At 32.0% G+C, this 18,101-nt stretch overlaps 1 protein-coding gene across 1 annotated transcript in view; it reads right to left on the reverse strand.

Annotated features, from left to right (window-relative positions):
• LOC134710836 (muscle-specific protein 300 kDa-like) overlaps nucleotides 1-18,101 on the reverse strand; it is a 109,980-nt gene that overhangs the window by 35,512 nt on the left and 56,367 nt on the right. Inside the window, exons 22-45 of the mRNA XM_063571239.1 lie at nucleotides 17,890-18,066; nucleotides 16,341-16,481; nucleotides 15,519-15,839; nucleotides 14,709-15,035; nucleotides 13,857-14,168; nucleotides 12,948-13,268; nucleotides 11,863-12,504; nucleotides 11,061-11,381; nucleotides 10,462-10,623; nucleotides 10,071-10,244; nucleotides 9,269-9,586; nucleotides 8,647-8,967; nucleotides 8,177-8,346; nucleotides 7,654-7,810; nucleotides 7,262-7,414; nucleotides 6,738-6,902; nucleotides 6,058-6,384; nucleotides 4,435-4,575; nucleotides 3,872-4,036; nucleotides 3,067-3,390; nucleotides 2,635-2,781; nucleotides 2,072-2,236; nucleotides 829-1,155; nucleotides 270-587 (exon numbers count right to left, since the gene is read on the reverse strand). Coding sequence (XP_063427309.1) covers nucleotides 270-587; nucleotides 829-1,155; nucleotides 2,072-2,236; nucleotides 2,635-2,781; nucleotides 3,067-3,390; nucleotides 3,872-4,036; nucleotides 4,435-4,575; nucleotides 6,058-6,384; nucleotides 6,738-6,902; nucleotides 7,262-7,414; nucleotides 7,654-7,810; nucleotides 8,177-8,346; nucleotides 8,647-8,967; nucleotides 9,269-9,586; nucleotides 10,071-10,244; nucleotides 10,462-10,623; nucleotides 11,061-11,381; nucleotides 11,863-12,504; nucleotides 12,948-13,268; nucleotides 13,857-14,168; nucleotides 14,709-15,035; nucleotides 15,519-15,839; nucleotides 16,341-16,481; nucleotides 17,890-18,066 — 6,096 coding nt within the window. The remainder of the gene's footprint in view (nucleotides 1-269; nucleotides 588-828; nucleotides 1,156-2,071; nucleotides 2,237-2,634; nucleotides 2,782-3,066; nucleotides 3,391-3,871; nucleotides 4,037-4,434; nucleotides 4,576-6,057; nucleotides 6,385-6,737; nucleotides 6,903-7,261; nucleotides 7,415-7,653; nucleotides 7,811-8,176; nucleotides 8,347-8,646; nucleotides 8,968-9,268; nucleotides 9,587-10,070; nucleotides 10,245-10,461; nucleotides 10,624-11,060; nucleotides 11,382-11,862; nucleotides 12,505-12,947; nucleotides 13,269-13,856; nucleotides 14,169-14,708; nucleotides 15,036-15,518; nucleotides 15,840-16,340; nucleotides 16,482-17,889; nucleotides 18,067-18,101) is intronic.

Genomic DNA, 18,101 nt, shown 5'->3' on the forward strand with positions numbered 1-18,101 from the left:
AAAAATAAATTAAAAAAAAATCAAATTAAAAATGGTTTCAGAAAAATTTAGTCCTATCACATTAACTTCATAAAAGATATAATAAATTAATTTTATTTGTACCGCTTTCTTAAGAAATTTATATCCTATATCTATAACATAAAAATTTGTTTAAAAAAAACCCAATCTTTTCAGTAATTTTTAAAGCACTGAATTTCTCATGCTATTTTTATATAACTATCAAAAATAATTCAACAAATAAAGCATACAAAATATTTTCTAAATTTTACCTTGAGTCTCTCCAGTTTATTCTGCAGTGACATCTTATCACCTGAGGTATCAGCACACAACTCGACTTTCTCTCGTGAAGAGTTGAGCCAGTCCTGACAGTCCTGGTACATATCTTGGTATTGTTGATGGTCCTTCTGTGAAGCCTCTAGTTTGTCTAACATCTGTTTAGATGTATCACATAGTTTCTCATATTTGGTCTGCAATTCTCCGACAAATTTAGCCACTTTAGCAGAAGGTGTGGACTGTGATAAGTTTCTAGCCTTGTCCAGTAAATTGTCCATCACATGTTGTCTAGATACAATATCTTGATGTAACACCTACACAATTTTAAGGTCAACATTATATTTTCATTTATCATTTAAACATATTATATTTTATTTCTTATTTTTTTAATAAATTATACTAAAATATTTTGAAAAACTTTTTTATCATGTGAAAAAGTTTTTTACATTAATTCAATAGAATGATAAAGTTTCTCTTCATTGCTAGTAATGCCATCTTTGGTTTGAAAATACTCTATTATAAAAAATTCACTAAAAGCTGAAAATATCAATTTACCCTGTGATTTTGTAACTGAGCCTTTTTATCAGGCAATGTAGCTTTCAAATCAGTGTCCTCTCTCAACTTGATTTCAGTATCCAGCAGCCATTTTTGGAACTGTTCAAAGTTTTCATCATAAGAAGACCATTGTAGTAAGGTTGTGTCCAGTTTACGTTGGGTTTCTGACAACACATCACATCCCTGTTCCCAGTGTTCCCGTAGACCTCTCAGTTCCTGACGGATGATATCACGTCCCTCTGAGGCAGTGCTGGGATACAGTTTCTCACCACATTCAACAGTATAGTGTATTCTGGTAGCTCCTTGGTCTTTTTCAGCCACAAGTTCCTAAAATGAAAAACCAATACAGATTTATAATTCTAATGCAATTAATTTGTAACAATTGTTCTGATTGGATGACAGCAAGCGTAAAATTCTCTATCTCCTTGTCTGTAACTAAGGAAGCCGACATTTTAAATTTCGGAATGTATCGACATGTTATTTCTACAATAATAAACAAAAAACTCACTTGTTGCGCCTAAAATTCTTCTTTTTATTAAATTTTATTACATTCTGAAGCGGCACAGAAGCCTGAAAACGCCCGGTGTTTATGTTTGACGCCGGAAGCATACCTTTGACGTTACCTAGTTTAGGGACCAAAGAAGATAACATCTTTTCGCGGAATTTTCTTTAATGAAGATTTTACACTTATATAATGACTGAAATTTAATTATGAACTTGTTTTGCATTAGAATAGAGATAACTGTATTGTATTTGAAGCTTTGCGGACGTCCATCGGTAGTTTTACTGTCGCAAATACCCGTATTTGCGACAGTAAAACTACCGATGGACGTCCTTAAAGCTTCAAATACAATACAGTTATCTCTTAATTTGTTTATTTTCAATTAAGAAGCATGATCTATCATTCCAGGTATTGTCTATAAAAACACACTCCTTTTCCAGATTTTGAGACCACTAATTTAAAAGCCAACCTTTAAATTCTAAATGTTAAAAAATGAAGATTAGATGCATGGATACAAATTTGCCAAAAAAAGTAAAATAACAAAAACACTGAACTCCAAGGAAAATTCAAAGAGGAAAGTCTCTGATAATGCATACTGTAAATACATAATTCGTTATACCAGCAGGATTAGTTCCTAATATTAAATCAATGATTAAAGCTTTTTATTTTGCATAGTTATCCCCAAGGGTGTTCTTTATAAAGGAGGCTAATACATAAGAAAGACAGTAATAGGACAGTTACCTGTAGCTTAGAGAGTCTGTCCTCTACATCATGTTTATCACCAGCCATATCAGCACAGACCTGTAGTCTCTGTAGTAAGGTTCCTAACCATTCAGAACATTCACTGAAGTTCTCTTGGTAAGTCTCATGCTCCAGAGCATGGTTACGAAGTTTGCCAATCAAATCCTACAAAAGTTAGATGACTGATTAGAAGGATAAATTATTTAACATAAAAGATAACAATTTTGTGTTTAAGTACTTGATTGATCTATAAATAGATTGTTGGTATTAAATGTAACTGAGAGTTTATTTTAGATATAGAAGATGTGGTATGAGTGCCAATGAGACAACTCTATATCCAAATACGTTTTTATTGATGGAGGAAGCCAGAGAGCCTGGAGAAAACAAATTGATCTTCAGAATAAAACTGATAATCCTAGTCAATAATGGTTGAAATCAAACGCACCTGCAACATGCGAGGTACGAACTCACAAAATGATGTCTTAACTAAAATATGTTGTCAAATTGTTCGAACTCATATAATTGGAACTTTTTGAACAGAACATAAATTTACAAGTACTTACATTAAGATTAGTCTTGGCTGTCTGATATCTGGTTGACAGTTGTGAACTTAGACTGATCAGTCGGGAATCTGAACCCTGAACCTGGGATGCCATGTTCTTTAAATCATCAAACTGACCTTGTCTTGTGTGAACATCATTCTGCAAGGCCTAAAATAAAATAAATCAAGTTAAGCCTTTGACTTATGTTAAAACAGGGGTGATATGAAAGAAGTAGCTCTAACAAATTGTCATTGAGGCAAATGAATATGACAGCTAATGCCCCTTTAACATGAAATAAGTTGATAAAATTAAAATATGAGTGACCACTAGCAAAAAATCAGTTAACAAAAAAAATAATTTAAAATGCAATCCTGCATGAACACATGATGTGAACCTTTAGAATCTAAAATTAATAGATTCTGATAGAATGAAAAGGACCGAAAACTAACTTACTTTGTACTTTTCAACCTGAGCTTGTTTTTCAGGTAGTGTTGATTTCAGTTCAAGGTCTTTAATCTGAGCCTCTACGTCTCTCAACCATCTGTTCAGGGACTCACATGAACCATCGTAAGCCTGTAAAGCTTGGATGGAGTGGGTCAAGTTCTGTTGTGTCTCTCCCAGTCTGGTGGCTAATGTCTCATAATCTTGTGTCACAGACTCCAGCTCACCATTAATGTGGGCCTGTCCTTGTCTGGCTGTCTGTGGTAATGTTTTCTCTCCCTGAACGTGAGTTGCTTTCACTTTCTTTTCTCCATCTCTCAAAGAGGTCATCAAATCCTATAAATAATTTGTAATCGTTTATACCATATCAAATTAAGTTCACAAAACAAATTCCATCAGTAAATAGATTAGCTTCTAGTGTTTTAGGAAAAGGTTCATTTTCTAGAAAATGATCCCATGGATGGCAAGAATAAGCTAGGGAGATATTTTTCTAAGAATGTGTGTGTGAATAAGCTATGGTGAAAATGTCTTCTAATCCCTGTATTTTTTTTGTTAAACGTTGATGTTGTAAATGTAGAAAAAGTGTGGTAATTTCTAAATTGCTTTCAAGATAAAACAAAATTATGGTTTACAGAAACTGTATGTATGTAATTGATTTAAGTAAAGAATATGAAATAGAATTCAGAAAGTATAACAATCAAATCAAGAATAGAACGCACAATTTGTAAGATTTTCATTCTTACACAAAAAATAGAAATTTCCTAAAGAATGCACTTTAGAGTACATTTTCTATCAAATTAAAGAAAAAGTTGTGTACCTGGACTCTGTCAAGTCTGTTATTTAATGCTTGTTTATCTCCAGTAACCTCTGCACACACAGTGAGTTTATCTTTAGTAGAGGTCATCCAGTCACGACATTGCTGATGTGCATCATGGTAAAGTTGATGTTGGTCAACATGTTCCTCAGCAGTCTTCACTTGATTCTGAAAATGTAAAATCACATAAGAGTTATTGCGATCACTAATTTCTAGAGCCATTGCATTTATATAGAATGTGAGAGGATAGGAAAGGAATGTACTTTATTTTACATGAGTCATGGTCTCATTTATTGTTGTACGTCCATTTAATCATGTAATGTATGTAAAATTACTAAAAGGATGTTGGTTTTGGTGTGATGTTGAAAAGTGCATTCCATTTGACCTTGACCATTTCTTGCTTTAATCACTCTTTTCTCCTAGATTACAAATGTACTAGGAGCAGATTTGATTTTTTTTACCAAAGAGCTGTACAAAATACCATGTTTTTATAATTCTTTTTTTTTCCTTTGCCCACTGCCTTTGTTTTTAGTTTGGATGTTGCCTGTGTGAAGAGTCTTGCTTACCTGTGCAGCAGTACAGAGTGCCCTGTATTCATCATTCAGTTTCTTCAGTTTGCCCTTGGCTTGTTGAGAGGAGAGTTTAGCTCCTTTATCTCCAACACTGTCTATCATTGTCTGATGGGATAAGATGTCTTGGCAACGAGTCTGAATAAAAATAGAATTTTATACATACTACATCCACAATTGATAACATCAATGTTGATGATCTCAAACTAAATCAAACACCCTTCTCATCCCCATTGTTTTCTAATCCATCTAATTCAGGCAATATTTTTCATTTTAAACAATCCACTGGATAAATCAATTCAAACGAGAACCTGCCACATTATAAATATTCACCTAAGAAGGTTTATATTCAAGAAAGGGTAAAGTGGGGAACTATATATTCTATCATTAAACTTTTTGAGTTTTGAATAAATAAGTATAATGAAAACTGAGTTTGCTGGACAATTCTTCATTCTACCCAAAATATCATTCAGGAACTTCAGGAACTTCAGGAAGTTAGATTTTCAACATATCTCCAATATATCCTTATTAAACAAAAAAGAATATATCTATAAAACTACTTCACACAAAATGTCAATAATCACTCTAAATTAACACAAAAAAGTTTTTGATTTAACAATTTACAAATTAGCTTTCTATGTCATATATTCAGTTGATTAAACCAAACAAATAACATTTTCAGAAGCCACAAATGTTAAAGCAAAAACTCTTCATCCAAATCCCAGCATTACATGATTAAAATTAAACTCTTGTTTTTAACATCACATCACACAAACAAAATAAACACTTGTCATAAATCAACACTTTACAGTAGCTTATATAGACTTCAAACATCAACACTTTGAAGTCACAAATTTTACCATTCTTCCCAAATTAATTAATTTCTAATTCTAATATTTTTGTATGGTAATAGAATACTTTTTTAGTTCTAAGAATATTTCTTGAGTGAAAATGGTATAACAAGATATCTTTTTTTTCTCTTCTGTTTATTTGGCCTGAACCTTAACATTTAATCATTTATGAATGTTGCTTTTATAAATAGTGCTCTCAATCATTAAAACTTTTGCTAATTTTTTATTGTAAAATATCAATTATTTTTTTTTATCGGTTTTAAAAGTTTTCTGTGGTAAATAGCCTATTATTTCAACAAACAGCATTAACTTTAGTTTGTATCTTGTACATTAACAAGAGCTGAGTTTTAAACAATATCAACAACATTAGGTAATAAACTCTGCTTTATAAGTTTTAAAATTAATAATTAATTTGTTAAAAAAAAAAATAGCATTAAAAGTTTTAAAAATTTAGAATTAATTTGTTTTAAAAAGTTAGCATTATCACTTTCAAGTAGTATTAAATTAAAAGTTTTATTCAGCATCAAAAAAAAGTTTTCACAAAAGTTATATACGCAATTATCACACAATTAAAATTATGGTTTTAATCAGCATTAAAAAAACTTTGTTAAACAAATCACTCACAATGTATTACAATGTCTGCAACATGCAAAATTCATCATTTTTGTTTTTTTAAATTTTCATGATTTTAAAGTGTTAGCTACTGCAAAATGAGACCAAAAAAACAATCAGCTGTGTGTTATGATGCTATCACAAAGTTTAACAATACCCTGTAATGCTGAAGCATGGCTTTCTTTTCCTGTAACGTATTCCGTAATTCTTCGTCTTGCTGGACTTGGTTGTCCATATCGGCCACCCAGTTCAACAGCTGGTCATAGTTATCATCAAAGGTAGTCCACTGCATGCGGCTACTTTCCAGCGATCGCTGGGTATCATTGAGTTTGTCGTTAAATGATTCCCATTTCTCACGGAGAGCCCTCAGATCCTTGCGGACTGCTTCTCTGCCAGTATTTGAGGTATTTGGGTAAAGTTTTTCACCAGCTTCCAAAGCAGCATTGAATTTAGCAAGACCTTCTTCTTTGTCTGCTAATATGTCCTGCAAAATATAATTGATTGGTTTTTTATTCAAATATTTTCACTTTCAACTCTGATTATCTATGACCAAAAGGTAAAAGCCATTAATATTACTATAACAAAATTAATTTATCAGGTGCAAAATCTGAAAATAATTACAGATGACGATCTAAATAAATTTGAGGTAGCACAAATCTTATAATAAATGAAATGGAAAGAAGAAAAAATTTGCAGATTTTCTCTGATCAACCTTATATATTTCTCGAAATTGCTTTTTTTTTATATTATTTAATGTCAAAATCTATGGAAGCAGTAAAATTCTTAAGTAATCTTTCTTATTTACAACTATAAATGAAAAACTGATATGAAACGCACCTCAACATTTTGAAGTTTAGCCTGTAGACTGTCTTGGTCATCAGCCAGATCACTACAGTCCTCTAGCTGTTGTAGGGCTCCTTCTAACCAGTCTGTACAATGTTTATGTTTGTTCAGGTAGTCTTGGTGTTGTTCTGCATTCTGGTCACAACGTTCACATTGTTCCTAGAAATGACAAGTAAAAATTAAAATTGAACCCAAATTTAATGAAAACTGGCTTAAGAGTGACTCAATGCAATTCAGATTGATAAATATATTCATTGAATGTTCCAGTTCAAGAGATCAGGATTTGAACTATTTCTAGTGTGCATCAGTTTCATGAAGAGAGCTTCTGGGGACGAAACCCAAATTTCATGTTTCAAATTTATTCTAATAAAAAGTACATAATAATATCAAAATATATATGACATTTTCAAAATAAATCCGATTCAAATTGTATAAAAATTAGGATTTTCAGCAGGATAAATACAATGTGCAAATCATTATTTATCTTGAAATATAATTTTTACTACACCTATACTTACATTGACATTATTTGCCAGTGTCTCATATCTGGACAAGAGCTGAGTTGCATATGTAGCAGTTCTACCATCACCAGTGGTGTTAGAAATCTCAGAGGCCTCGTTACGTAAGGCTTCAAACTGGGGTCTGTGTCTCTGTATATCTTCATTCAAGTCCTGAAAGAAATGATAGTAAGAATAGTGTAAATATGACGTACAATAAATTTACTATCAATAAAATGTGTTTGAATATCAATTTCTTCATCATAAAAAGTATGTTGATCATTTTTTGCACATCTGACATCAAATATATTCTGTTCAGAATTTGAATCATTGCAAACTATTTTATTCATTGTAAACTTATGAACAATTCTATTATGAAGTTTAAACATCTCTTCATTTTCTATTATACATACACTGAAGTGTTCAGCTTGTTGAGTTTTGCCTGGGAGGTCAGATTTCAGATTGCCTTCATTTCTGACTTTGCCTTCCATATCTTTGATCCATTGAGAAAGACCTTCATACTTATTGTCATACTCCGTCCACTGATCAACAGATCCTTCCAATTTGTTCCTAAAAATCACATATAATATGAGTTATAAACAATGTGAGCTAATTACATTTCAGAGATCAAAATTTAACAGAAACTGTATACAAATTTTTACTACTCAATTTTAATGTTAGCTTTCAATTGTAAAAGTGAAATAGAATTCTCTTTTTTTTGGTAAATGAAGATGTTTTAAGGACCAGAAATTTTCAGGATGGGTTGAAAACAATAAAACTAAAATGGTAGATTCACTCGTCAAGTTCACAGTAAAAGATAGTTGGTATAAGCTATCCAATTTTGCACTAGATTTAGACATTCCTAGAATCTGAAGAATCTTCATCAACAATAGTCAACACTTAAAATTTAATAAAAAAAAATCAGAATTATCTTACTGTGTTTGCTGTAGTTGTTTGACTAGGTCCTGGAATTCTTTGTCTGCTTGTTTTCTCTGTCTCTCTAACTCAGCTTGTCTCTCTCTTGGTAAGACAGCCTTCAGAGAGTCTAACTTGGCTGCTGCTAGATTCTTCTTTTGTTCTCCATCTTTCAAACCAGCTATCAAGTCCTATAAGATAAAAATATTTCATGAATAAAAAAAATCATATTTTTTCTTAGCAGAAACCATGGTTGACAAGTTACATATTGGCAATTGTAAAATGTGTCTTTAACCCTTCATTGGCACAAAACATAATACATTGAAGGAATAAAAATTTATTATTCTCAATAACACAAAAACCCATTTAATACTGTGTGTATTGATCTAAATCAATCAATACTTTAACTGCCACCTTTTTTTACATCCCCATGGGTCATTAAAGGCTTAACATATTTTACAGCTTTCAATCAAATATTATAGTAAACCTACCTTGATAGTTGCTAATTTTCCCTCTACACTGTATCTATCACCAGATATGTCTCCACACCAAGACAACTTTTCTTTCGCTGCATTCAGCCATCTCTGTTCCTGGAGTTGTGCATCTTGGCAGTGCTGTTCTAGAGTGCTCTCAAGCGTGTCAGCGATCTTGTCTCCACGGTTGACAACAGTGTCAAACTTCTTGCCTAGGACAACAGCATCCTTGGCAAGGTTACTTGTCTCAGCAGACGGGTATTTATTCTGTAGAGCAGCTGTCTTGTCTTGTAGGGCTTTAATATTTTTTTCATGTTCTTCAAGTTCCTTTTGAAGTTCCTGTAATCAAAAATGTAAAATTTGTCATTTTTGCAAAACCTTTTGGAGCCCTTAATGTTCTTTACTTTGTATGTTATTTAGCCTTTTTTTATTTGAGTATCACTGATGAGACTTTTTTTTTAGACTAAACGCACGTCTGCAGTACAATATTTTAATCTTGGGATCTATAGTAAGTTTATTTTTTATGTTCAAATTCATCAAGGTACATCGCCAATCAAAAAGATAATAAAGATTCTAGAAATATACTCTTTCACTGTTTCCATGGTAACAAAGAAGACAGCAACGAAGAACAATGACTCACCTTGGTAGTTTGGAGTCTTCTGACCAGATCTTCATCAGATCCTGAGACATCGTCACATTTGGCCAATTTATCTTTGATTCTATTTATAGCATCAGTTTCTTGTTCAATAGCTCTCTGTAGATTTGTTCTCTCATCTGAGAAGTTAGCCATGATGGCCTCTAACTGATTAGCCATTGTAGAAGATTTGTCAAATTTCTCTTGTATTTCCTCTTGGGAATTTGATAACTCAGGGATTGGTCTCCCTTTGTTGAGTTCCTGTAAGTCTGCTATCTTTTGCTGAACTTCACTGATAACATCAGCATAGTATGGAGCTTCCTCCTACAAAACAAATTATCAGAATTACAATATCAGTTTTTCTGATGCAAATACTCAATGCAATTTTCTATGACTGAAATTATCTTATCATACCTGGGTTGATAGTTTAAACATATTTATTTAGAGTGGATTGGGAAACAAGTTTTGCAACTTATATTAATCCCTTTCCACGTTGCAGGTGCGAGTGCTGCCTTGTAGCAGCATTAGCCTACTCTTTTTCGAAATCTACAAGGGTGTCTTTAACATGCAAGAGATATGGCTCTCACTTAACACCTGGGTTGATGCTGTTGTCAAATGGTTTATGATGAATACATTAAGTTTTTAGTTAAAATAAAAAATTTAAAAAGGTGAATGCAGAACAGATACAGTTATTTTGGACTCTATATCCCTTTTCCAAGAAATACATCTGTTTTTGTCCTTTAAAGCATAAAATTCAACTTCTCAAAATTTTAGTTTATAAATTCCAAACTATCCAATGGTAATCTACCTTATATTTCATGAGACAGGACTCCACACTAACAGCATCATCAAAGTGTGTCAGACTGTCAGCTAGTTTAGTATTCATGGTATTCATCCACGATTCTATTTCCTCTTTGCCAGAATTGACCTGGTCCCAACAGATCAACTGAGCTTCTAGGTTCTCTTTGTGTTGTTCAATTTCCTGTTTAAAGAAAATATTACAAAACAGTTTAACAAACATTCATTTAAATGTTTCATAAAAGTAGTCTCATATATTCAATTACAATTAAAATTTTCACTGTAAACTTTTTTGAAATGATGAATACTTTATAATAATATTTTAAAACAAGAAAAGCATTACAGCAATTTTTTAGATGAAGACCAGCAATATAGAATTTATCCAAGTGCATAAAACTTACCGAATTTGATGTTTCCCATTTATGGTTGACTTCATCCAGGTCACGTTCAAGGACAGACACATCAAAATTTGGACAGTTTTTCAGCTCTTCCAACAACTGTAATCCCTTATTGTTCATCTGGTCAAGTTGTGATTGGTTGGCATGCAACTCAAACTCAGCATTCTTCAAAACAAAAAACAAAAATATTTAGTGTGTAGAAATATTTTTTACTCAAAGCCTGTATATATTTATGTTAAGCACATTTAAATAAAATTGTAAATATTCTATTTATTTCAAAGATTAGAATATGCGTAAAATGAAAACCACAGAGAAATAATGCCATAATATACATTTTTTTATCATGACAATTATCAATAAGAAAATAAAAATTTCAAAGAAATCGAAAAAAAATAGTCACAGACAAGTGCATTTTAGATCTGCTTATGCAGTATAGGGTTTTCTCATTGTAGAAGGTGACATAAAATTGTTTTCATCTAAATCACTTGGACTCTGGTAGATAGTCATCTCATTTGGCAAAATATCACATCTCCTTATTTGTAAATATATAATCTTATAAGAAATTGATCAAACCATGTAATAAACCTATATATATATTATACCTTGTGCTGATCCAAGGCCTTTTTGACTTCATCAGGGGAAGTAAACGCCATTTCCTGTTGTACTTGTGGCTGTACATCATCCAATACTCGTCCAACATTTTGTTTGTTGTCGTTGTACTGTTGCCACAAGTTTGCCACACCAGTGTAGGTTTGGTGTTTGTCTGACAACAGAGCCTGAATATGGTCCCATGCCTTATTAACTTGGCGCAGGGATTCAGTAGCAGTTCCTCCTTTTGTTGTATCAGCTTGCTGCAGCTGTCTTCCAAGTTCTCTCAGTTGTTCGTATTCTGGGTTCATTGCATACATGTCATCTCGAGCCTCCTAAAGAATAAATGTGGAATTTGTATTTTAAATGGTAACATATTCATTGCTGTTTATCCACAAATTTGTTATCTTCTTATTTCTGACTGGTACTTGTTCCAAAAATTAGTGGCAAATCTAACAATACAATTCTAACTTTAAACTTAATATGTTGCTATAAGCATGATTAGTAAGTGTCTGGTTTTTCAGTTCATGTTTTTAAATATTGCAAACACCATGAAGTTCAATTCTAAAAACATAAATTAATATTCAAAATCATTTACAGTAAACATTTTCTTTGTAAAATTTAGTTAAGAAACTTATGATCAAACCAAAATTCACAGCTAATTCTATCTGATAAGTTAATATTGTAAAGCTGTGAATTATTATAATGTTTTTATTTACACAAAAAAAGAAATGATAAGAATTCATGCAAGACCTTATTACAGTTTCACATTCTGCAATAATTCTAATTCAAAATGAATTTAACAATATTGCCTACCTCTATTTCATTGACAAGTTCTTTTATGCCCTGTAATGATGAGGAGTCTACTGTACTATTCTGTATCTTATCTCCTAATGTCTGTAATTTACCGAGTAGATTACCCTTCTTGTTATCAAACTCATCCCACAGTTGATGCAATTCACTCAAATGCCCTTGTTTCTGTGAAGCATTTGTAGACACAGAATCACACATGTTTTCAAGAGCTTGAAGCTCTGTACCAAAGTGCAATGTTCTTTGAGTAGCTCTGTCTTTAATGACAAGTTGTGCAGTACCCATTAAATCGTCCAGTTGATCTTTCTTACGATTCCAGGGAGCCATACTCTTACGTAGAGCTTCAACCTCTTTGTTTATCTTATTAACCTCCTCCTCGCTGATGTCGGGTTGCTGAAGTTTTTGTTGAAGGGATTTTAACTTGGCCTGGACGTCTTTTTGGTCGCCAGAATAGTTCACCCATTGTTCACATAAATCCTCTCTGTTTTTTATTAAGTCCTCGACTTTGGAGTAGCCAGCCATCATACGATCAAATCTATCTCTCAACATGGCTGCTTCCTCCTCACTACAGTTTTGAATGAGGTCTTTAAATTCCTGAGTCAATGCATTAAACATAGGTTCATGACCTTCACATTCAGCTCTCAATTCCTAAAGAAGTAAATATTTTTCATTAATATAAATAAAATATCAAGTGAAGCCTAGAGTTGAAATCATGCATTAAGTTTTTCAAAGTAACAATGATAAAAATTACAATTTTTTTCTCATGATATTCATGTCCAGCAGCATATATAACATGCATAATGAGGACATAAACATATCAAAATATGAACATACCCTGCTTTGTACAAAGTAGATAATCAAACTGAGTTGAATATAAAATGTATCAGCTTTCAAGGTAACAGTTTGCATCCTGTCTGATATTGAATAAGAAGTGAATAAGAAGAAAGGATATTGTTCCTGTCATTTTTGTACGTTTACTATCTTTACTTTTGGACTTTGTTTACAAAAATACAGCAGATCTATCAGATTGAGTTTTCCCTCAATATCTTATCAAATATCTAATCAAAATGCAAACAAAAATTCTTCCTTACTTTGAGTTTAGCTTGAAGATCAGGAACTTCATCAGCATAAATTTCATTTCCAGTATCAAGTTTACGTTGGGATTTCTTCAACCATTTCTCAAAGTCCTGTAACTGTCCGTAGAAATCTTGTCGATGTCTGACGGCAGCACCGACCATGTTCTGTCTCTCAGCAGCATCCTCAGATGTCTTATTGTATGCCATTTTAACGGCATCCATCTTGGATTGAAGAGCTTGCACACCTTCTGGTGAGGCATGCTTTTTGACTTGCTCAAACTGCTTTTCTAAAGCTCTGAGATGTGGTTGATGACTTTTTATCTCCTCTTGTAAAGTCTATAAAATAACAAATAATTTTGTACTATCATTCATTTTGTTTTCACTTCTAACACATATGGGTTCAAATAAATTTATATCATATGTATTTCTTTATTGAGATATAACAAAAAGTTCTTCAGTCTCTTGTGGTAAAAACCTGTTGAAACCATTCCTCTTATGGCTAAAGAGTATGTTCATTGTTCTTGCAACTTTTCTGCCGTAAATGTGGACTGCGCTCCATAGGTACTACTTGCTAATTATCTCCCTTTATTATTGTGAACACACGGCATGTAACGCAAATCAAACTTTTACATTTTGGTTCCAGTGGATAACTATAGTCTTTTTATCTGCATTACGTCCAATAAAGATATTATTTGAAGACTTGTCTTATTTAATCATTGGATCTAATCTGGTAGAACTATCTGTGGTGACAGAATATTCATATTAAACATTCGTTTTTTGGGGTAATCAGATAAAGAAATGACAATTTGATTAAATAACCTGATACATGAGTTCAATTGTATTGATTTTTTTTTTTTTATGCTTTGTTTTTTAACTTATGAATTTGTTGATTGACAAGTTCCTTTTTTTTGTTTTGAAACATACCTTTCCAATAGCAAGTTCATGCTCAAGAACTTGAACATCAGTTGAATGTAAGTTAGGTTCTTCACCAAGTCGTCCCTGTAGTTTGTCCAGAACCTCATCAAAGTTGCTGATCTCTTGATCATAGGCCGCCCAGGCACCATACATCTTCTCTGCCTTATGACTACGGTCTTCAGAAGAGCTGATGATGTCATTCCATCTCCTCTGTAGATCCTCCATTTCACGAGGAACATTTGGTTGGTCCATCAGGTAGCCTGCTTCTGTGTTTAGTTTCTCAAAGATTGGAAGCTGTTCTTCACATTCTTTTACAAAAGACTGAAATAAGAAATTAAAAGAATTTTGAAAAGCCTCCAACTCCAATTTTAGGACATAAAAAATTATCTAATAACTGATAATTACTCACAAGCATGCATTAAGGAATATTTTGTTCATTGTTTGGGGCTGCACAGTGACCTATCTGGTCTCTAGTAGAGAGTTGTCTCATTTGGCAATCCTACCACATCTTCTTATTTCTATTTTAAATGTATCTTCTTGTGTAGCAGATTTGCAATTCATTTATATAGATAGTATACACCATTCGTAATATTACAAAAAAATTATTATTTAAAGAAGTTAACAAATACTTTTTCCTTCCATTTTAAAAAAAATTCTATACTATTCATAAAAATGTTCTCTTGATATTAATCAGTTTGTTTAAACTGTGGACATTAATGAAAATTACAACAAAACAAAAAAGGAAGCTATCCATCACCTCTACCCTCCTATGCCCCCCGAATCTTTTCAATAGAAAATGTCATGTTAACCATAAACATTTTTTGTTTGTCTGCTTTATTCATCACTACCATCAATACTCACCTGGTGAAGATTATACAAGTCCTTGGCTTCCTCCAACGAGGAACATTTAGGAAGTTCAGTAGCACAGTATCTTTGAGCCTTCTCCATCCACGGCAACAGTTGCTGGGACAAGTTCTGGTACATCTGCCAGTGAGCTACACTTCCTGTTAGAGCAGAACTTCTGTCCTTAGCTCTGGAACACAGGTTCTCCCACTGACGTCTGACGCTGGCCAGTTTTGTTTTGAGAGCCGAAGTCTCCCTTGATCTAAAGTTTTGAGACAAGCCCCTAGCATCTTTATCCAAATTGTCTAAGGTTACCCTGTTTTCATATACTTCTCTGGAAATATCCTGTAAAGCGAGAATGTAAATAATTAAAAAGTTAATCAATTACTTTTTATTTAAAATCAATTATAAAAGTAAGTAAAATTAACCATTATGGCAGATATTCATATCTATTCTACAATTATCATAAAGATTATTTTCTAGAACCATAAAACTTCTACACAGATAAGCTTAAAACTCACAAGTAACAACTTAAACGTTATACTGGGATTTTAGCATCATACATAAGCATAAATATAAAAAAAGACCAAGTTACTTTTGCCAAAACATAACATGACATTCAATCATCCAAATAAAACAAGAAGATATGTATTAGATAACCCCATAGTTTACAAATTTTTTAAATCTTTCATTATCATAAAATTCTAAAATTAAACTTTAAAATCTATCCATGTTTTGCAAGACATGAAACTTCTGTTTTTCTACTTTAATATAACAGTACAACATAGAAAACAAGCCAAGTTGAACTTGAAAATGATAATAGCTTACATTTGCTTTGTCCAGCTGTTCTTCGGGCTGGGCTGATTTGTTTTCAAACACATCATTAAGATTTGACTCTTTGGTGTTTAACCATTCACAGAAGTTATTAAGTCTTTTGTAATATTCAGTCCATTTGGCGATCGTAGCTTCAAGATCTGCCAACTTAGCATTAAGCCTGTTGGAAACATTGTCAAGTCTTTTGTCAATTTCAGAGATCTCCACTTTTAAAGGTCCTTTCCTCTCACGACTAGCGCTCTCTGCCAAGACAGCATTTAACTGTTGCATGTCATTGATACTGCCTTTCAATTTGTCTAATGTTCTTTGAAGTTCCTGTAAAACAAATTAATGGTCAGATACTTGCTTTAAAAATATTGCCAAAATTTTTTCTAAAAAAAACATTGATTATAAGTTAATATATTCATGATGCTATTTCTGTTTTCTGGGAAACACAGATTCTAAGAAAAACATTTTTTGGAAAACCAGACATACCAAGTAACCTTATTTTTTAATTTTCACTCGCCTTATACTAACTTTGGCTTAATGTTCTTTCATATCATTAAAAGCTAATCATCATGCAAGTAATAAGCCGATTAAAAAATTGTAAACAAGATTTAAGAAAAATTTCAAAGTTAGGTGGAGTTACTTCCCTTCCTGCACAAATAAACAAATATTGCTTATCTCTGATAAACATCTATAAATATATACCTACTGTGCATTATCATTTGATGTTTATCAAAGTATATTTACAGACAACTGATACATGAAAAACATCAAACATCAATAAAATATTTTTTCACATCTTTACTTATGTTCTACTTATATTCTACTTACTCTTTTAGATTGCAGATCTTTCTCTGCAAGTTCTTGTCCTGAGGTTGCAGGTGGTTTTTCAAGTTCAGCTTCTGCTTTCTTCAGTAATTGTATACAGTCTGATTTTGATTTTTCATAATTTTCCCATTCTTTTACTTTTTGCTAAAACATCAAAAGCACATTTAAATCCCTAGATAAACATACAAACTAACCTTCCATAATTTCAATCAAACTATTTTAAGCATAAGCCTGGGTTCATCAAGGATAACATACATTGCAATATAGTTGTTTTTTTCAAATTGGTAAGAAATAAAATCCCAAGATGAAATCAAAAATTCTTATCAGTAGAAATAATATGTCATTAAATCCTTAATAATCTGTACACAATCTTCATGTAAACATATTGGTTCTTGTCAGTCAATATAAAATCATTCAGCTTTTACTATCTCAAAAACATAAATACAATTGATGAATTTCAACCTATAATCTAGACTTTAAATGAATAGTCTGTGGAATTCTGTGCATTTGTATTTAAACAATCTAAATATCTGTTAAATTTATATTCCATTCTCACTTTTCACTTTTCTGATAAAAAAAATTAGACTTCCTAATATCTTTCATAAAATATAGAACATTTTGTTAAAAATAATCCTTATTTCTGTTCAATCTGGGACTAAAAAGGTCCAAGGTTCAATCTATGTTCAATCATTACTTTAACTGTTCCTGTTTCAAATTTTAAATCTATAGTTCTTCTCAATTTGCATTCTGCAGAAATACATTCTCATAAATATAAACAACCCGAATTTCTGTTCAATTTCTAGTCAATAATAAGTGTTCATTTATCTATACAAAAGATAGCAAAGGTTACTAATTAAGTATGAAGTTTATCTGTAGATCATAACCATTTACATGAAGAAGTAAACAAATCCATGGTATAAAAATATCATTTTATCCTTGGCATCAGAAACAAAACATGGGTGTATCGACATGTGGTTGAATTTCTCAGTGCCCAAGTTACCTCTATCAGGTAGGCATAGATTTCTCATATATTTCAATAATATTTTTATAACCTCTTAATTAACTCTCATCTTTGATCATATTCTTTTTCTAATAATTACAGGAATGATTTATGAGGTCAGAAGTAATCAACAATACTTAAAGGATCGTTATTTGTTTATACAATCTGTTTATAACTATATTTGCACTAAAAGTCAAAATTTTGAATTTCAATTTCAAGACAAGAATAATGGTTCTGTAATCAAGATATCTTCTATCAACTCTTTCAACCTTTGACAAAATTTTCATCACTTTTTTATTTCTTAAAACCCCTTCTACATGCCCTAATTTCTAGACCAAAAAAGAAAGAAGAATTTCTAAGTTTTGGATGGGTTTTTTTTGACAAAAAATACTTCTGAGACTACTATTATAAGAGACGAATAATTGAGATAGAAACTTAATCAAACTAAAGAAACACCAGTCAGATTTAACTATTTTCCTAACCAAACTCTTTAACCAGATTTCTAATCTATTCACTTATAGACTTCCATTAACATCTAAATAAAATACCTACCTTCAATTTCTCATGCTTCTGTTTTGCTTTTTCGTTTGTATCTTTCAATTTTCTATCTAACTCCTCCACTGTTTTAGAAACAAAAGCAGGAGCATTTCTATCTTTCTGGAGACGTCTGCCAGCATCAATGTCGGCCTGAATCCTAGCACCTTCAGTATCTAGTTTCTTTAACATGCTCTGAAACAAGATCCAGCATGGTTATGGTACAAATA

This window comes from Mytilus trossulus, chromosome 3 (genome assembly GCF_036588685.1).
Source record: "Mytilus trossulus isolate FHL-02 chromosome 3, PNRI_Mtr1.1.1.hap1, whole genome shotgun sequence".
Lineage (NCBI taxonomy): Eukaryota > Metazoa > Mollusca > Bivalvia > Mytilida > Mytilidae > Mytilus > Mytilus trossulus.